This window comes from Haliaeetus leucocephalus, unplaced genomic scaffold (assembly GCF_000737465.1).
Source record: "Haliaeetus leucocephalus isolate CR32 unplaced genomic scaffold, Haliaeetus_leucocephalus-4.0 Scaffold251, whole genome shotgun sequence".
Taxonomy (NCBI): domain Eukaryota; kingdom Metazoa; phylum Chordata; class Aves; order Accipitriformes; family Accipitridae; genus Haliaeetus; species Haliaeetus leucocephalus.
In genome coordinates this window covers 10513831-10535180 of record NW_010972687.1, presented here as the reverse complement: position 1 = coordinate 10535180, position 21350 = coordinate 10513831, and the positions used below count along the sequence as shown (strand labels likewise).

Sequence of the window (21350 nt, the reverse complement as noted above, 5' to 3'; positions counted from 1 at the left end):
GATTTCTGGAAATGGAGAGAACATACCCGCTGATCCTCTGTTTCCTATGCTCTTTCCATAATCACCTGTGGCCGATGCTCAGTGGCCAGCACTGATGGTGGGTCCAGTGGGTGTTGGCCTGACAGGGTTATTACTGTGCCTTTATTCTTATTTTTGTGGTAGGAGTTAGGATCTGCAGGCAAGGAGTGGAGGAAGCCTTGGCTCGGCTCCTGTACTCATGGCTCTCAACAGTCTTGCACTGCCTGCTCTTCCAGGGGCCTGCTAGCAAAGCTGGGGTTTAATGCTAACTCTAAGGGAAGGAGCGCAGAAAGCAGTTCATTCTAGCCCTTGTATGTGTTGTTGGGTGCAGGAGAAGAAGGGCAGGTGAAGGAAAAGGTCTGCCTGCTTCCCCAGCTGCTCCACCATCTAGGCAGGATCCCAGCAGAAAGGGATGGGATGAAATGCCACTTGTCTGCAACGGAGAATCTTCCCTTGATAAAAAAAAGACATATGTGACAACATATGTCACAGAGTAATCGGAAATTGTTGCAGAAATTAAGGTTGTGATTTCCCCACCACTACCACCAAATTTATCTCATTGGCATTTCTAGGTTCTCTGGCTTTTGTTTTTAAACTTGAAAGTAAAGTGGAAAATATCTTTTTCCTTGGAAAGCAAAATGATGCGAAGTATCATTGGAAACGGAGGTTAAACAGACTCCCAGGTGCCTAGTGAGACACCTTGCTGTATTACTGGGTTTAGAAGCAATGGTGCTTATCAACTATTGAAAAGAAATAGTGTTTTTAAAATAAGTGTACTGGCTAAGAACAAAATTTGCCCAGCAACAGAATTTCAGATAAATGTTAAAGGCAGGTATCTTTTGCCAGCCTGTACTTTCACCATGTTTTTGCCACTAGTAGCTTATGAATTCGGTTAAGATGACATGTACTTCTTGACGGCAAGTTTTCATGCTTTAGCCAGGCTGTGGGCAGGTGATCATTAGGCATGAGCTGGGAATCACAAAGGTTTAAGGAAAGAAGAGAAGCAAGCAAGAATATTCAAAAGGGCTTGTTTTAAATAGAAATTAATAAAGTACTAGCTCTGTAACATGACAAAGTTAAAATATTGCAGCCCAAATGTTACATAAGAGCAGTATGTAGGTAGTGTGTTTTTAATCAATTAAACAGAAAGAAAAGAAGTTAAAACTGAATATATGTAGGCTTAAAGGAGTTAAGAAGCACAAGTGTCTCCATCCTGCTAGGGACAATGCTTTCCAAGCATGCAGGCAGCTTAGGACAAATGCAAATACAGTGGCAGAAGAACACTGCCTCCAGTCACAGCTTTGCTTTTATATCCTAATGACCAGCATAAATATTCACCAGTGCAAGTACAGCAAGTGGAAGGACTTGGTCTGTTATTGCTGCACAGCCTGATTTTCTACAGGCTGTGGTTACCTGAATCAGGCTGCTGCCATGCAGCTGTGTGGTTCCCTGTAGCTGTCAAAGGTGAGAAGTTTGTAAACTTTGCTTTGGCAGCATAACTTGCATTGCTACAAAACCTTCTAACATCTAGTAAAAGGCCTACAAAAGTTATCAATATTATTACATCCTCTTTATTACATTGCAACACTTTGTACTTGTTCTCTGAGTTAGGAGTAATCTTTAGCTGCATGTTGTACCCCAGCATATAGAGGTTTTAGCCTAGGTCTGGGCTTTTAGGTACTGCTGAGAAGTTTACAAACATAATGACACTGTGTATCCCCTTTTGTGAGCATCCCATGAGTATCACTGGAGTCCTGCTTTACATGTGGGAAGGGGGTAGAGCGGTCAGTAGATGCAGAGCAAACAACAGATTTCTCTTCATGAGTTGAAGCTGTTTTTACAGAATAGGAACATGCCATTTTAAGATACTGACCTAAGGCATTCATCTTAGTCTGCTCACTTGGTCCCTTGGTGAAGATGAGACTTCGCCATCTCACAAACTCCCTATTTTGTTAGGTCAAAAGTGGATGAATACCTGCCTAGCTGCTGCTATTACCATTATTATTATCATCATCATCATAATCATTATTATCAGTAGTAGTACTAGTATAAATGAAAAAATATCTCCAGAGGAAAACAGCTGTTGCAATGAAATGATCTTTGAAAAGTCAGCAACTTTTTAGAAACCTTTAAGATAACAGCTAATCCTGCATACAATGAAGGTCATCCCAATTAAACAGAGAACAAAAATGTGCTTTTTCCCCCCATCTCACAGCCACCAAGCAAAGTTCTTTCTAGCATCTTGGGAAAGAGCAATCTTCAGTTTGCAGGAATGAGCATAATGCTGAATATCTCCACCACCAGCTTAAACCTAATGACTCCTGATACAAAACAGGTGAGTGTAACTGCCATATTAATTTGTGAGGCTTTTGATGAACAGCCTACTGCACAATTATTTGTTGTCTGCCAAAATACTGAGTTGCTCAAAGTTACTATTCCTCAGTAATGACTACAAAATGAAGGAAAACAGGATATAAAGCATAGTAGGAGTCATTGTTCATTCCTGTATTCAACACAGGTTTGATGAATTATTTTCTTCTTGCTATGTTTCAGGTAGCTTGGTTTTGCTCTTAAAAGACCTACGACATGAAATGGCATTTTCTGGTTGTGGGAGTTCTTGTTGGGTACAACTACAAACTTTCAGGGTGTTAAGGGATGCATTTGGAGTAAGTAACTACAGGACTGAATGTGCATCCTGAATTTTGTTGTCGTTCTTACTATTTAGAGCCTTAAAGGGCAATCTATTCCTGAGGCACTGCTAAAAATACAGCCTCAGGGATTTTGCAGTGCAATGAAATGCCAGTCTTATGGAGACACAAGGCAGCCTTTTTCAAGCAGCCCATTTTTTCTTCTTCATTGTGCTGAAGGTACAGACAGACTTAGAGAAATCACTGCAGTGGATTGTGAGTGATGTATGAGATGAGAAAAATCCTTGCTCAGGGTATATATAAAGAGAAAGACAGACATGCATAGTTAACTGCTGTGCTTTTTGCTGTGAGGCACATACTGTGTTAGGGCATGCAACTTTCTGCCCAGATACAGCTAGAGAGAAAAAAAAATATTCCTGCTTTCCTTAGGAGCCTCAGGATTAAAGAATAAGGAAGAATACATACATTGTCTATTCAAAAGCTTGCTGTTTATTATTATGTTTTCATTGATTTATCTTCATTCTTATGCTTATTTAGAAAATATCATAATCTTCTGCAGTGAGCACTGAGACTGTGGGAGCAGCATTATGGCTGGTTGCAGCAGTTTGGAGCCTTACGTGGAACATACACAGCAGTGTTTTTCATAAGGACAGTTGCCCCAAGTCAGAAGCATAGGAACTTGATGTTAATTAGATCTACTATGAAAGTGCCAAACCCTGAAAGTCGCCTTCTCTTCAGCTGACGTCATGGTAGAAATGGAGTTAAACTGATTTATCCCAGGGAAGAATCCTCCCCAGATATTTGCCTTTTCTCTGAGTCGACAAAACTGTTTATCTTCCTCTCACATCATTCTTTTTGAGATAGACTTGGTTTGGGTGCTGCAGGCCTAGGAAATGTCTGGTTTCTCAGAGATCCCCAGTCTGGCTATGGTCTCCATTGTTCCTTGTTTGTGCTAAGCATTTGATTTGAAAGGAAGCATGGCCCAACAGTTTTGCCCTTTGAGGCCCCACCCAGGAAGATGGCTGTGAACTTCTGTAATAGCCTCTTCTTCTCAGAGGAGCTGGAAGGAAAGAAAAGGCCCTTGGGGCAGCAAGAAAGCAATTGCATGGATCCCTGCACAGCAGTTTTGTGAATATGTTAAGCAGGCATGGATGGAAGATAATTTTCTTTTGTTTTGTTTATTTGTTTAAAATGCAGATTTGGATAGACTGAAATGTGTCTAACCTATGTGCCAACATTAGTGAATTGTTTCATTTTAAGCAACGCAAGGCATTGGTAATTTGCTATGCTTTGTTTCAGTATTTGGGGGGGAATACCCCTACCTCAAACTAAACTAAAATGTTTAGCGGTGGAATTTAAAAAAAAAAGTGTCTGACTTGAACTGATGGTTTCAAGCACTTTTCAGTTTTCTTAACATTTGGAAAAATAAGTTTTGAGGCAATCTGAAATATTTTTTGTTTTTTATGATGCTGAACTAAAAGAGTAGGTTATTTGCACAATTTGAGATAGTGACAATATTAAATGTGTAACAAATCTTCACTAGTTCATCTCTGTTGTTAGGATCACTTCTTCTTTATGGGAAAAAGAGAAGGAAATCCTCCCTGATGAGTAAGGGAATGATGGTTCACCACTGAACACTTAAAAATTAACCACATCTTCAGAGGCTGCTGTGGGACAAGCAGGAGTATTGAAAATGAAGCAGTCTTTACATGAAAGAAGCACTATAAATAGTTGTCAACTCTCTCTGACTTAGTGAAGCAGCAAGATCCAGGGAAACTCATGTTGGGCTTTTTTCTTTCTAAGGGAGATAGGAAAGTTCAGGTCTTTAAGATGCAGGATGGGAAAAACAACCCAGAGAATATCTTTTTAGCCTCATTTTTTTCCCAAAATGGTTTTCTGAAATATCTGGTACCCTCTTCAAAGTGAGCAATTAAGATCCAAATTACTATTATCACTTGCTCTGAGGCACTAAATAAGGGGCCTGTCCTGTACCAGACAAATTCCTTGGCATGGTTTCTGTGACTCAAATGATCAAGTGAAATTTTCTTTCAAATGACCTTTTCTTTCTCGGTTGTAACACGATTTCATTATTAAAAGATTTCATAAGTTAAATCTCAGAACAGCAATGGAGCAGAGCTGTTCTCCTTGTGTTAGAGGTTCATGACAATTTGTCTCTTCCCAGAGAAATATCATATTACTTCAAACTGTACATAAGCAAATTGAATTTCAAATGCCCTGGAGTATGCCTGAGATTTTGCCCACAATGCCACATTGCAGCTGGACTCAATATTCTGTTTGCATGTTGCAAACATGTTGGTGTTTGAAACATAAAATGACACAGTAGGTATTGAAAGCAATATTAGGATCCTTAGCTGGTGTGTGGATTGGCATGATTTCATTGATTCTACCAGAGTGGCATCAGCAGAAAAGTATTTTGATGAATAGGACCCTTTGCTCTGTTCATCACTATCTGTAATAAAGAAAGTGAGCTTTAGCAGATTAAAATTTCTCCAAAGATACTGTATGACAGATCTATATGATTTACTGGAGTTCTGAGCACATATAGCAATTTTGCTGTGTCCTGCTAGGTTTTAAAGAACACGAGAATAGATACATTCATCCTTAAGTTTGTTTATATTATCATGCTACTCTTTGCACTTCTTGTAGGTGAAATGCAGAGGTCATTTTGATCTTGGTTTTGGATTTTCACCCCTATACAAACCAAGAAAGAAATCAAATGGGTAAACTGTAAGAAAACCTACTGACTCACACTTATTCTTTCTGATCCATACAGATCATAGCGAATCACCATATGCAGTCTATTTCCTTTGCATCTGGAGGTGATCCGGTAAGCATTTCTTTAAAGCTTTCCCCCACATAGATATTGCTGTATGAGGACTGTGTGACAAAATTTATTGCACAGCTTACTGAAAGAAAAATATAAGCGCAATAGCTCCTGTTTCTTGTTTCATAAATTCTTCTTGATTGTTGCCATCAAACTCTTCTTGAGGGAAACGACTGACAAGCAGTCATAAATCCTCCTCTTTGAATGACTGAAACAAAAAGTATCAAAGGGCTGTGAGCATTCATATAATAACTGATAAGCAGGGCTCTGTTTTTCAGAGTAATGTAGTACAGTCATATGGGTATCGTGTGAATTGTTGTCCTGATTGTTTTTTATTTTGTACTTTTTACAGTAATAGACTATGTTGCAGTTATATTTATAGCAATGCATGCATTTATTTTTTTTCTTTTTGTCTTTAAGTCTGCATTGAGAAGACTGTGCTAAATACTGCCTTCAGATATATTCGCTACACTCAATGCAGCCTGAAGACTGGCTTTCAGGAAAAGCCCAGATCTTTCCCTCTTGTTTTGCAAAGCTTTCAGCTACACCTACACATTTGGTTCATTTAGATCAAAGGGCAGAGTCCTGCTTGTGCTTTTCCCTGTTTTTATAAGCAGTCCATCCAAAGGCATATTAAATGTGCTTAAAAAGTATTTGTCACCCAGGAAGCAATGGGAGAATTGTAAAACAGGGACATTGCTCACCTCTTACCTTAGAGGTTTGAAAGCTTTTAAGCCTAGATTAATTGAATGAGTCTGCCTTTTCCTCCATCATACGATTATCTGTCATTTATCAGTCATGTACTACAGGTAAGGCAATTTCTAGCCTGCTTTGTGAGTTAGTTCTCCCAGTTCAACTCTCTTAGGTTGAAGATCCTTGGCACTTTCTGTGTTCATTTCACTATCCTCAGAAAACATAAAGGCAAACTTCAGTCTTAGTGTAGCTGTGCTGAGCTCAGTTCAGTTCCAGAAGGGAAAAGGACACCGTATCATAATAATTTGGGGAACAAAAAATGGATCAACAGCAGTTTTGAAATAGAACAGATTGCAATGGATGCTGTAAATGAACAATTCCTGAAGTGGGCAGAAGAGTGATTAGCACAGTTCCCTGCCTCCGTAAGAAGATTCTTCGCTCTCCATCTGCCATCCCAAATGCTAAGTCCTGGAAACACCATTGCACACTGCCCACTGATAGAGTGATTTACCAGGAAAGAGGAGAGGAGCAGCAGTAGAGATTGGATTTGGAGTAAACAAGCTCTTCCAAATGTTTTAGAGAGATAAAAATCATGCTACTGAGTCAGTGAGCTACCAGAGAAATAAAATTGTATGGTATAAGGGAGCCTGCAAAAGACAGTGAAATTGTAAAGTTGCATTCCCAATAAGACTGCTGCGTGATGATCTCATTCTGGGGATGGAGAGGGTAGGTATGAGTATCTAATGATGTTCTACAGGCTTGTCTCAGTGGGTTAGTATCTGACACAATTTTAAATCAAAAGCTTGTTCATAAAGCAGGTGGTTCCTTTGTCCTGCATGCACACGGAAGAAGACAAGATGCAAGGATATGATTTAAGGCATAACTTTATTAACCCATCTCAGGGTCATGCAGACATAACTTTCATCAGCCCTTAATGATTTCCACTTGGTGGAGGACTGCTACCACCAAACCATATCCCCCAAACACAGCTGGGCACCAGCTGATTTTTTTAAAATCACATGAGATTTAAAATGGAGGGAGAAAGGCCATACTGAACTAGGAACCCAGATCTATGCCCACGTTTCTTCAGGAAATACTTCCCTTATTTTGAATTTTGAAATTTGGTTCTAAATAGAAGTGAGACTGCCCCCCCTTCTCACCGCATCCACTTTTCTGCTCTGGATATCTGCCACACATTAGCGCCAGCAATTAGCTTTGCAAATTTCCTCCCACTCCCTAAGTGTTAATTACCTTCATCATTCAAAATATATCCACTGGAGAAGTGTTCCACAGTCTTGGAGAACAGCTTGAATACCATATATATTTTTGCAATATTCCCCTTTGCAATGAGTCAGACAGTTTCTGGCTGTGTCAGTACATGGGAGCTTAAAAATCTCTCCACCAAATCCTTTTACCCACCATTTCAGAATAATTTTTAGTTCACTTCCAAGTCTGTGTTCTGAATCTGCTTTAGCTCGCTTCAGCCTCTCCTTATGATACACTAAACAATTTTCATCCATAGTAATTTCAGGTGGCTGTTTCCAGGCTGCTAGACAAGACATCTGTTTTTGAAGATGCCTGCTGAAATTTCAGAGAGGCAGATCTCATAGGTCTAATAAGGCAGGTCTCTCAGAGGTTCCTGAAGGCAGTAGTTTTTCAGTTTCAGCCCTGCCTCCAAATTGTAGCACCACAATGCTATTTCTTTGAGGTGAAAATTATAGCTTATTCATACTTGTCTTCAGTCCTTGAATATCAGGGACCACTTTGCTGCATCAGCCCAGCCCTGTATAGCCTTTTGACGGGAGTCTTCTAATTTAGTGGAATGTGAAATGTGCCCACCTTAGGTCATTAATGGTTTGTCATAGCTTGAATCTGAGAGCTTTAAATGAAATAAAGAGTTGGTGGTTCCAGTCTCTCACACCCACACTAGCTATGAGACAGATACTTACTCAGGCATAAATGTATCCATTACCTATGTCTGTACTAGTAAATAAAATTATCTGTGGCCTGTTTTCTGGCCCTGAAACTAAATAGCACAGTGCAGTTTGCGTCCACACATTCATTCTCTTCCCTCCCAGTGGTCTCTTGGAATTGATGCCCAGCATGTGCTGGTGCCTCAGAGAGTTTCAGAGCATGGTGTGGGAAACCAGCACAGCCAGACAAGGGAGAGTAGCAACAATTAAACAGTATGGACAACTGTGGGACAACTCTCAGGCCTTTAACTTGGCTCTGTTTTGTTTGCCACTATAGACATACCCACTTTTCTTGTTCCCTTACTTGTTGATATGCATCATTACTTCCACTCAAGTCATTGCCCAGACACTATGTCACTGGGTGCTTAAGAAATTACTGGACAAAATGCTAGCGCTATTCTTCTCTGCTCTGCTTTTTTTTACAGACCAGCCTCAGCTGTGTCTGAGTGCCTTCCAATAGTGCATTAAGTGATATGACTACACATCTGTCACCAGAACCATGAATGTGCTTCATCGTTTCCCTTGCCCTCTCCTTAGGAGGGAAATTGCATGGACATGCAGCACAGTGATTTGTTTTGGGTGCGTCATGGTGGTGTGTGCTTATACTAGAGAAAGCTAAGCTAAAGAAGTCTGTTCTTTAACTGAAGATTGATGTTTGTTATGACACTGGATCTTGACATAATTGTCAGTGGTCTTGGATCAGTCACCTGAAAAGGCTTTGGGTAGATCTATACAGCCATCTGTAGTGTATCCTATATATACTTCAGTTAGGTTTAGCTATACCTGACTAGCCAGTCATGTCAGGAAATATCAGATCTAACCAGATGTGACTTCCTGATCGCATCAAAGATATATGGCATTTTCCGGATGTGCCAGCAGGCCTCACGTTTCCTGGAAGCACTGGCCTTTCTGTTTCATCTGCACAGTGATAAACATCTGAACTGCTTGTGCACAGGAGCGTGAGGATGGCAGGAGAGCAAGCAAAAAATCCAGAAGGAAGATGTCAGCCTGCTCTTGCCAGAAAATCCACCTGGCATGTGGCAACGGGGATGGCTGGGAGCAGCCCATGGGCTGGGGGAGAGTGTCCTGGGATGCTGCTTGTCACAGCCAAGCAGTGGCTGAGCACCTCTGTGCTGTATGGCATTGTAGTCAGTAAAGTAAACACACCTGCTTGTCACACATGAATAAATGCTATTGCTCAGTATTTCTGGGGAGCAGGGCTGTTACTCCCACTCTTTCTGCCACAGAACCAGTTGATTATTCATGCTCTGAACCAAAATCTCTGGGTAGTTTGAAGATGAGGACTTGTAATTCTACTCTCTTCTAAATGAGGCCTGATCCAAATCCTACTAAATTTGTTCAACTGATTTTCAAAGCCCTTGGAAGAGGTTTTTAAGTTTTGCTGGAATAGATCACACTCTGGAGGAAGCAAAGGGGTGGGATTAGTACCAAAATCCACAAATATTTCTATGGGGTTTAACTAGTGTACAACTGTAGAGAAAAACATGTCATTTGAAGGTCTACCCACAGGAATGTGCACACTCTGGACTGTGATCTTTTGCTATGATCAGCGCAAAAATTTTTTGTGTTCACTGTAGATATCTTAATTTTTTGACAGGATACAGCTGACTATGTTGCATATGTAGCTAAGGATCCTGTTAATCGGAGAGGTAAGTAAGAAATATCTATTTGGAATCTTTTTTCCTTTGAGAAACATGAATTGTTCATGGTATAATTCAGTTCATCCCCCCCCCCCCCCCCCCGAAAAAAATACATGCAGCCCAATAAAAAGATTGCCTTTGATAAAGTCATGGAAAGATTGTGTAGCAATAAGGAATAGCCATGCACAAGTTGCTTCTCAAACTTGGAACAGGTCTTGCTTGTAGTTCATCTCCAAATATCACTTTGATTCTCTTAATCTCTTAAATCAAATGCTCACCTTACGTGGCTGTGTGAGCTTCTAGGCAACAGCTAACTCTCACCTACACCCAATCACTATACAAGAACTAAGCAGTTCTCTGTGTAAGACCTCCGATGAGGTGGCTGAATCTGTTAGGTCTTCTCAGTACATGCCTAATTCTTCCTGGCAGAATCAGATTCTTTACCAAACAGTGAGTTTTCGAGCCAGCTTGCTGGAGGCTGTAATCCTCTTTCTCAGTGAAGTTTTATTCAAGGTTGTATTGCTTTGTGAGTGACCAGTCAGGAACAGGGAAACTCTTGTTGCTTGTCTTCAAAGACTAAGATCCAGTTCAGATTTTCAAAAATAAATCATAAAAAGTGGAAATTACAATCTGAAATAAGAGGTACAGAAAACATTCCTGCTTGTAATGCAGAAAGCATCACTAGGTCTTAATGCTAGACACAAAGTATTATGTAATGTACCTGAGAATCTATTTATTATTCATAGATTCATAGAGGAAAAAGGACTAGCTCCAAAAAAAGACTCAAGCAGTTCCAACAGGATTTCTGCAGAATTCAGACACTTTAACTCCAAAGTGCCAACCCTGCAAACCCTGAGCTGCCACCTTACCATGGCCACAACTAATTCTGTATTTTGTCATCTTTAATGGTTTTAGATACCTCAGCAATCTGCTGTGTCCATGTGCAGAGATCTCCAGACTCGAGAGCGTTACCTTATAAACAATACATGCACTAAACATACTAATATGCTGAATATTAGTGAAACACCTAGAAAGCTTATGGGGAGTGGGAGATAGGGAGATAATCCAGTTCTTTGCCATGCTCGTTATGTTCCAAAATCATGTGTCCTCCATTAGAAAGGCTCTGGCATCAGACTGTAGCCTGTATGGTGCAGAGCTGCTGTCTGCCCTACCTGCTTCAGCAGTACCTTTCTGCTAAACCAGAGACTGATTTAGTTGTTCTGAGAGATCTCAGTGGCAATGTAGTGAACCAGCATCGCAGACCAGACTTTTGCACTGTAGGGTTTGGAGGAGAACTGTGCTCTGTTTCCTGTTCCTGTGTGAGTGGATTTGACATAAAAACTGTTTCATAGACTATGTTCCTTATATTTAAATTGAATGTATTTAGCCTTAGCTTCCTGTTGCTGTTCCTGTTGAGTTAGTCTATCCTACATCCAGGAGTCACCTAAGCAGCTGGTACTGTCTTTTGTGGTGTATTTAGTTCAAGCATTTTCTTTAGGAAAAGTTTGACAACGTGAACTCTGTAGGTGTTCAGCTGCAGTGCACGTCCTCCATCCTTCAGATAATTTCTGTTCTTCCTTCTTTCATTTTTCTGCATTGCTTTAAAAAAGGTAGATGATGCCTGTTATTGTTTGGAGTAATCTAGTATTAATGTCAGCAATCTCTAACAGAGGCTGCACCTTCCTTGTCATTAGCTGGTTTCTCATAAGCCCTTTTTGCTGCAGTGAAGCACTATTATCTCACATGAAATTCTTTCACGCTGTGATCTTTAAGCCTTCTGTGTTACAGCTTTCCATGGGAGCTTTCCCCAATTGTGTGTGTATATCAGTGGTTTGCAGATCAGTGACTTTGTAAGTGACCAGTATTAAAACACTTTTTTTTTGTAAGGTCTAGTTTACCAAGGGATCTGGATTGCTGTCTTTCACCATCACTGGCCATTCTGTCAGTCTTTGTGTTATCTGCAAGTTACTTTAGAATTGAGTTTGAATTTACTTCTGTTATCTAGTAAAAATGTTACTCTTGCTGTTACTGACACTAGCACCGATGCTGTGGTGTAGCTTTCACTTGCATATTAGACTTATTTCTTCTCAAGGATGGAAAAGCTCTTTTCATGCTTTATATTCTGCATCTAGCAAGCTACAGGCTGCCTGTCTTCTGCTGTAACATTCACAAAAAATCATCTCTCTGTGAGCCAAACCTTCTTATCCTTTTACAAGAAGCACATCTCCTACCTGCTGCAAGTCCATTCACGTATCCAAGGAAACAGGTTACTCATTATGTCACCTACTGAAACTACTTAATGACTCATACTTCATTTCAGCTCCAGACAGGTTTAGCAGCGAGCAGTATAGCCTCTTTAAATCCCCATTCTAGTTATAGAGTGCAAAAATTATAGCTTTGTTTGGCCTAACTGCTTTTGGTCCATGTTCATGGAAGTAAGTCTGCACCTTATCTGGGGGCTGATTGTTCACTGCCGCCAGCAATGGTGCAGAAAGGATAAACAGCAAAGATCCTGCTGCTATCCAGGGGTGTCTGCCTCTGTCTTTGAACACATGGAGGTCCTGTTTTTGGCTGCCAAATCCACTTTCAACATGTGGCTAAGGACATTTCCTCTGAATCAGGCATTGCCTCAGCATGCTGGTTGGCACAGCAGATGCTGTAAGGTGAGAAGAGAGCATCACTGGATCTCTAAACCACTGTTTAGCAGGGCAGCACTGTGACCGGTGCCATCTCATGCTGCGCGAGGTGCTGCTGCTGCTGACAGAGAGACAGCTTGGTGCCCTGATCATTCCATACCTGCATAACTGCAGGTTTCTTGCTCTTTATTCTGGCCTCTTCAGAAGTCTGTCCAGCAGATCAGCCTCTGAGAAGTCATTGCTAAACCTTCTTAGTCTCCCTATATTGCTTTAACTAAAATTATGTCAGACAAATGTAATGACCAACCCTTATTTGTAGGACACTGGCATCCAAAACACTTGATTCCACTGAGCTGGACACTGGCCATATACTAAAATGCAGGTTTTCAGCTGAAGAATTTATATTCAGGTTAATAAAGCAGTCAGGGGTGATAGAAATTTCTAACTTTGAACAAGGTCCCACTGTACTGCAGCAGGACTTTGAGAAGAACCAGGGTTTCAAATTCAGTCCAGGCTCTAGCCAGTAGGCCATGTGCTTGTCCAGCACTGAGTATGGAAAATGAACTTGTCTAGGCCTTTCTGAATATCACTGAGGTATTGTTCATTCAGATCTTTAGCTTTCAGCTCTTAACACCTATCTATGTTCCTGCAGTGTTAGGTGAAATCTGCATGAGTTTGCCTCTTTATGTTGTCACATAAGATGATACCTCTAAGCCACTTTCTTATTTAAAACCGGGACAGATTTGGCTGCTTAGACAGCTGATAAAGGTTTCTTGGTCTCCCATAGAAAGAGAGCTTGTATATTGCCAGTCTCTCTCCTTACTGCCTCTGTCACAGTGGGTTCAGAAAGATGGCACATTGGGGAATGCTGGAGTTAACCAGGGTCCTGGCTACGTGCTCCCCAGTGATCCCGCAGTTTGCTGGAAGTGTCTCCATACAGATAAGCAGGAAAAGGTACCAGGCTCTGTATTACTGGAATCAGGTCAGGGCCTGGGATCTAGGAATTAGCCTAGTTACTGTTCCTCCCTCAGCCTGTGATTTGGGAAATTCTGGAAACTCGAAGTGAACAGCTTGCAAACTTGGGATAATTAGATATAAAACTGAAGTGGTAATAAAATTGAGGAAAGCAAAGAAAGCTTTTTTGTTGCTACCATCTACTAATATTTTTGTAATTTCAATTTAAAACTTATAATTCTCATATAATCTATTGCATTCTGGTAATAACAAGTGAAATTTTATGAGATTTCCCGTCTTTATGGACTTGTTAAAATTGTGGAACTGATTTGTGGTCTTGCCTATTGCAGTTACACACTGGAGAAATTTTATTTAGCCTTTAAAAAGACCCCATTGCCTGAAATTCACTGTGCCAGAACTGGGTTTTATTGAAACATGGACGCCATGAATAGGGCAACTATGCCTGACATGTAGGTGTTTTGTCATAGGTCAGTGCATCCCACCATAACATAAACAAGGATTTGCATGTGCATGTGTCAAATCTTTTTCGTTTAGCTTGTCATGTACTCGAATGCCGTGATGGCCTGGCCCAGGATGTCATCAGCACCATAGGGCAAGCGTTCGAGCTTCGATTTAAGCAATACTTGCGATGCCCCTCTAAGATACCTACTTTCCATGATAGGTAAGTACAACTGCAGAATACTGCTAAAGGATCTTTGTTAGCTTTGTATTTACTTAGTAAAATGTGCTGTGGACAAAGAGGCTGGAGATGGACAGGATTTAAATACGTGAAAAAGATTTCTGCTGAATTAGCAAAGCAGTGTTTGCCTAATGAATATGAAAGGAGCACAGTCATTTTAAAAGAATGGGCTAAACATGGATTTCACAGTGAATTTATTGAAATGATCATGTGTGTTCTGTTGTAGTTAGTAGGCAGAGTTGTATGGCTGAGAATGGATGTTATTTGTGGCATTTCCTCATTATTACTGTCATAGCAGCTCTGTCAATTTAGATGAAGTAAGCTAGAGTTGCTTGGCTTCCAAAATGACTAGTGATGTTTTACTATTTCTGATATTAGCCAGGGTGAAGTTTTTAGGAATGTGGTGTATTGTACACAGGCTTTGACTGTATTGTTCTCTGGAGGATACAAAATCTGTCTGCTTGTATATGTTTAAAAGGCTGGGATATAGCATTCTGTTTTCTTTGTTGAGCTGTGTTTTTTAACATGGATTGCTATATGCTTGCTAACATTAGTATAAATCCCAGTGAGCTGGTACTCTGTGTAATCTCTTACATCAGAGTAAAATGAGTGTATGGTGAATACAAAATGCTACTATCCTAATCTGTAAGCATTCTGTACTCACTTCAGACTAGTGGAAATGACTGTTAAATGTAGACTGAAAGCACAGATCCAGTCTCTTGACTTTGTGAAGTTCTTCCAGATTTATATCGGTGATAGAGCAGCCATAATTAAAGACAAAGTTTTGGAGCTCAGTCAATCAATCAAGTAATAATATTAGAAATACTACTGTAAGGTTAAATAAAATTGTTTGTTAGTGCAGTTTATAATGGTCTTTAAAGCTAAGTTAAAACATCCTTTACTCAGCATAAAGAATTTCATTCTCTGCAAAGCAGGTTTAGATTAGTTTGTCTAAACAGAGAAGCTCTGCTGCATGATCCATCATTGCTTGCTGACTTATAATGGTAGCTGAATTGTCAAAATAATATGCAATAGTGATCCCCTGACAGGCAGTCTTAACATGCTGGAAGTATCTGTAACTGCTTTGCAAGCGAGGGCAAAAATAAAGCACTCGCTTTCTTATAGGACGCAGAGTTTTGATGAGCCATGGATGGAGGAAGATAACGAGACAACAGAACATCCTTATTACAACAACATCCCAAATAAAATGCCCCCCCCTGGCGGCTTCATGGATGCCAGGCTCAAAGCAAGACTTCCCACTGCTGCAGATACAGCTCAGGTCAGTGCAAGTGCATCCCTGCCCTCCTGCTGATGGATCCAAAATTTTTACAAAATGTGCATTTTAAGATGGATACATCGGGACCATTTATAGCTCACAGCTCTTCGTATGTGGCCAGTTTCCGTTTGAATGGGCATTGAAGATCTAGGAGGCAACAAATTAGGCAGGTTCAGAACAAACAGAAGGAGGTGAGTTCCTCATGGTGTTAAAAGATTACACAGGTTCAAGGAAGAGAAATCCACTGAGGTTTACTATGTTTGTAGAAACCATGTCTGTTTCAGGGAGTTATCAAATAGTGCACACTAACTGCGAAAGATTTGGTGCAGAATAATTTAAACAGTCTAGTGCAGTCATTGCTAACAGTTCATTATGTTAATAACTCAGCAACGATCTGTATTCAGCCAGGTTCCTAGGCAGGTTCGCCACCTCATGTTGAACTGAGGTCCGCTTGGATATTTCTACCAGCGTTGCTGTCAACTGTTTGACTCCAGTATCAACGTAGCTACCTAAGAGGAGTTTTCAGATCCAGCACAACACTGCTTAAATCCAGAGGGGCCTTGTCTGTAGACAACATTCTCCCTTCGGTACCTGAGTGCGTCCCCTGGTACCAATGTGAGTCTTTCAGCTCATGCTTTGGAGGATGCTGGGGGTGTCTTCTTGTCCCAGGTGTGTTTCTGTGGAACGCTTTTCCCAGGCATGCTTTGTCAGGCTTGCTATGTGAAGACAAGTGTACTACAGGAGGTGATGCATCATTTGGGGTTGCGGGCGTTAATGAAAGCAGGAAGCAGGGAAGTTTACATGAAGGTCACCGGTAATATCTTACTCCTACACAAATGCATTTGTGAGACATATATTCTGACACCATGATGAATCGGAAATGAAGAGTGGGAGTACACAGAATACAGCCAAGGAAATTGTCAGAACCACTCACAATGTATCTGAGCGTTTTAAAGGTAATTGAAAATTTCTCTGCATATGTGTCCATTCTAGTCTGCAGCAGGAGTGGGAGGAGAGCAAACCTATTACCAGAGTCGTCACTTAGGAGACAAATTCATTGAAGACTGGCATCATTGGCCTGTTAAGCAAGGTGAGTTTTGCTAGTTTTAGCTGTAATACTGCAGGAGGTCTTGGGTGGGCAAAGCACATGAAAGTCTGATGCCTCAAAGTCTTAAGGCAATGAACTGCACTTTGTTGCTAGATTCCCTTTGTCTGAATTTTAGTGTTGATATCAGTGGAAAGCATTTGGTAATTACCTCTGAATAAATTATTAAATGCACACCTTCACAGAATCTTATCTTTTGCAGAGCAGTTCAGAAATAGAGTTGCCTCAAATCTTCAGCTCTCTAGCTTGCCATGTCTTAAAATTCCATGGTATTTAAAGATGGGCTGCATGGTCTGTTCTGAAAATCTGACCCACTAGGTTATGCAAGATGGAGTTTCCAAAGGAAGAGTCTAAAGTCAGAAGTTTTTTTAAAATGTGGAGCAGTGCATTTGTTTGCACATGATCTCTGCTCCACGAGTAACAAATAATGCATAATGTTCTTTTTGTGGTTGTCTCTAATTTTAAGCAAATGACATAAAAATATGTGTGAAATTTCACCCATCCACCCTTATGTGACAGCTTTATTGTGTTTCTGGGGACACTTTCTTTTCAAATGCTAAAATATGTTATCACTTGTTAATCTGCACAGATTTGAGGATTTTATTCCATTTCTTCCTCCCATGACTCCCCAACTAAATATTATTTTTTGAAACTGGCAGTCTTTATTTACAAAAGTTTCCTTTCTTCCTGAATAATAACACCTCTGCCCCAGCCCTCATTGGAACACAGTTCTGAATCCATTCTTAAAAAAATTTTTCCACTAGATCCTGCATTTATTGACTTTACATCTCCCATTCCAGGGAATTTTAAACCTGTGGTGATGGGGTGTCATGTTATTTGCTCATTATAACAACACTGTTCTGTCAAATACAAAAAAAGAAGAAAAAAAGTCTTGAATTTTCTAGGATCTCTGGATATTTGTAGTATGCCGGAAGGGAACTCACAAGTAACCCCAACAACAGAGATGCCAACATATGTAAACACCCAGCATATAAACATAGAAGCTCTATTGGCACTTCAGGCAGATGCTGAAAGTACCTTCAGTGGAACAGCAGATGATACCAAAGAGAGCAGCCCAGGAAAGGATCTGTTTGACATGAGTGAGTTCCCTTCCTATTCACTCCCTTTCTAACAAGCGACCCAATATGTTTATGTATATGCATTAGTTCTGTATAAAAATAATTTTAAAATTCTCAAAATTTTAGTATTCCTGGTGGAATTATGGTGAATTTTGAGAATTCATGGTGGTTTTGTACTGGACTGAGTTAAAATAAGGGTGGCTGAAGATTTGAATCTAGTTTGTATTATATCTGAGTTAAGGTGAATTGCAGTCTATGTTATCCTTAGCATCACAGGCAACTAGGTCAGAAGGAAAATAAATGAGGAGGCTTGTCATGCAGGAAAGTGAAGGACTGAATGGCTGGAGAATTAGCTCCAACCTGTCCTGTGAAGATGTTACTAGGAATTCAATGCATACTACAAAAACTATGCAACAAGGAAGCTGGGAGGGAAATCAAAAGGCTGAGTTATCCTTTGCTCTGGATAGGCCTACTGTCCTATCTAGCTATCTGTTCCAACTTTGAAGTCAGCTTTTCTAAAATCAGAATCATGGCCATAGCTGTAAAACAATGGTTGTGATTTGATGTTGGTGCTACCAATACACGTTTTGAGCCTTGAAGAGATACTTAACAGGTAATAATGGGAAAGCAGTTTGATGCACAGAAAGTTTTCTTAGTTTTTCTACTCTTCCTACCTCCAATGAATTGCTGACACAAGATTTATTTAATTCAGTTCACATAATTAAAAGGCAGTGAGACAAAGCAGTTGGTGCCTATATGTTATTTGTAAAATAACATATCTACATTTCTGTTATCTCAGTATACATAAAACTGTCTTCCTGGCATGTTTTGCTGAGATATGGCTCTTATTTCCACAGCTTAGGGAGACTTTGTATTGAAAGAAAGGGGGAGGGAAGAAAATTGAGAGAGTATCTATCTGTGAGTATAGATTTGAAATGAGAAAAGTCTGCTGTCTGAAATCAGGGATGTTAACCTTGATTTTTAACATGCCATGCCTTTAAAACATGCACACGTTTAATTCTATTTTATATGCATTCTTTTCGTAAAAACAGATTTCTCATCTTCCAGCCTTCATTAAACTTTATTAACCATTGGATCATCATGGAAAAGTAGTATTAGAAAACGTGTCAAGTAGCCCTAAGTTAGTGGTTTGTTGAGCTAAACATGTGTTGGGCTTAGTGCAGACTGCAATGTAGTGAATGCGTATATAAGCTGGTTTTAAGAATTAGCTGAGGTATCAATAAGCTGTGATGGCACAGTATTTACACTATTTCTCCGAGCTAAATTAATCCTCTGTGGCCCCATGCAAAGATGGCTGTGTACTCCTCGCATCTGAGCACACTATTTAGAGCTGGTGTATTGCTTCACAGTACTGCTCTGCAGATGTCCTTTTGTAAGTCTAGTGGTCACAGAACAGTATCTCTTTTTAATATGCACTAGTTGGCCAGATGAAGGTCTTGCAAAGGAAAATAGCTTCCAATAGGTCAGTACAGCATTTAATGAAGCATGCACTGACCTATTTACTATTTCTGTAAGACTGCTGGGATCTGTAATGACACATCTTTCTATTCCACTCTACAGAAAGTAACACTGAATTCAGGATTTAGCTGAGGTTTAAAAGATTCTTCCCCGAGGCTGATTTCAGCTTGGTAAATCACGTTAAAGGTGTTAGCCTGTGCCTGTGTTGCAAAGTCCTCTTCCTAGGTGGAGGCTAGTGGTAGGCTGAGTGGTAAGGGCAACTGATCCCTTCTAGACATACCCTTGGGCTGGGGACTCAGTAATGGATAATTTTAAAATGAATATATTGTTTGAAGAGAGACCAGATATGAGTATAATGACATTGGGTACCCATATTATGCAATTTATTTGAAATTAAACTGTCTGACATACCTGGCAAGACAAAAGGAGACCTCTGCCCAGTACCAGGGCATATAAATGCAACTGTTGACAATAGCCATTACTGAAATAAAATCAGTCCCTTTCAAAAGCTCCTGCCAAGGTTTGCTCTGATTTTTGTCAGTATCTTTCTCTGCATAACATACATTTCTAACATATTACACTCCTCAGTCTTAATATAATCCATAAATCAGTAGGCCTAGCAGTATATCTTCCCTCAGTTTTATCATAAAGACAAAGGGAAGTGGCTATAACACAGAATAAATCCAGTTAAAAATGACTGAAATATCACCATTTTGTAATATGATTTACCTCTGAATGATCTTGCCCTTCTTTCTATTTCCATAACCAGAACCATTTGAAGATGCCCTCAAGAACCAAACGTCTGAGGCTGCACTGAGAAAATCCACCTCCACGGGGTGCACCAGTCCTCTTTTATCCAGAGCAGCTGACCGGACTGTAGCTGAACAGCTGAGTACAGAGCCGTGGTATCAAGGAGAAATGAGCAGGAAAGAAGCAGAACAGCTGTTAAAGAAATGTGGAGACTTCCTCGTGAGGAAGAGTACCACGAATCCCGGCTCCTATGTGCTGACAGGCATGCACAACGGCCAAGCCAAGCATCTTCTTTTGGTGGACCCAGAAGGAACTGTAAGTGCTGACTCCTCAGTAATACAGGAGGTTTCTGACTCTACATATTTTCTCTAAATGTGTTTAACCTTGTTTACAGCTTTTTCACAAATGATCGTAAGTACAGCCCCATATCTCTAATATGCCATCACATCTCTAATTCTCTCCCTGATGCCTAGCAGAAGGCCCACTGCATGATTTCTGTACGTTGCAGGGAGCCTTAGGGACCTGATTCCCTCCTAGCAAGGTCAAGGTTTGGCCACGGCAGTACAGTCTTAGTCAAAAGTGAAGCTAAGCCACTTCTTTAGCCTTTCTGCTGAGAAGCTGCTGGTGGCTGTGCAAATTTGGTCAGCCTGCATGCCAGCAATTTCCACATGATATCTGTCAGCCAGGGTACAGACCAGGCCCTCTGTGTTTTCCTGCATGTAAGCCCAGGAGAGAACTGAGGTAAGCCTGCTGCATCTCTTTGCTGCCCAGGGACTCCCTTAGTCAACAAAGGGATGCTCCCAGCAGCAGGATGGAGAGGGCAAGGGAGCTCTAGTTTTCTGCAGCTGTCCTCTTGTGCTTCTGGGGAGGCTTAGTCTCATCTGAGAGAATGAAAGCATTGCCACATGTTTTATTCTTGGCTCCTGGTAACTGAGAGTGGGCAACTCCTTCTCCTCTGTAAAAGACAACTTTAGATGACAAGCCCCAAAGTAAATTGAGAAATGCCTGTAAAGTTTTCCTGTTGGCATCTTTTTCAGCTGAGGAACCTGTGGCAGAATTATGCCGGTCCTGCAGAGGTTGTAACACTGCGGTGAGAAATGCCTGTGGTACTTGTTGTAATCACATTTGCCACATGAGGCCAGTCAAAGAATGGTTTTGCACTTTTTAGGTGCCAACTGCCTTGTCCTGGGCTTGACCAGGACACCAGCCTGGGGAAATGGCTCAATCCCTCTGGGGACGCAGCCTCCTTCGCTAAACTTTTGCCAGCAGTTTTGTGACTCCTGCAGCAGGGCCCCCTAATTCTCCCTTCAACGTAAACCCACAAATTGCTGTTACAGGCTACTGCCTGAAAAACAATGCTGTGTGACGTGGCGAGTGCACACATGCGATGTGCCATTGGGAACTCTGCTGCTTTGCTGACTGGCATAGAGTACTCGGGCCCTGTGAGGACTCCAGGGACATTTTCCTCCTGCAAAGGATGGAGGCGCCCCCCCCCCCCCTGCCTTCCCGCAAACCGCCCTTGCCCGGACACGG

General features: G+C 40.9%; 1 protein-coding gene across 1 annotated transcript in view; it reads left to right on the top strand.

Moving 5' to 3' along the window:
- Positions 1-21350, top strand: part of SHC3 (SHC (Src homology 2 domain containing) transforming protein 3) — a 56794-nt gene that overhangs the window by 33814 nt on the left and 1630 nt on the right. The window contains exons 4-11 of the mRNA XM_010568696.1: positions 2234-2353; positions 5461-5514; positions 9796-9847; positions 13984-14110; positions 15254-15407; positions 16398-16494; positions 17415-17609; positions 19837-20132. Of these exons, the coding sequence (XP_010566998.1) occupies positions 2234-2353; positions 5461-5514; positions 9796-9847; positions 13984-14110; positions 15254-15407; positions 16398-16494; positions 17415-17609; positions 19837-20132 (1095 nt within the window). The remainder of the gene's footprint in view (positions 1-2233; positions 2354-5460; positions 5515-9795; positions 9848-13983; positions 14111-15253; positions 15408-16397; positions 16495-17414; positions 17610-19836; positions 20133-21350) is intronic.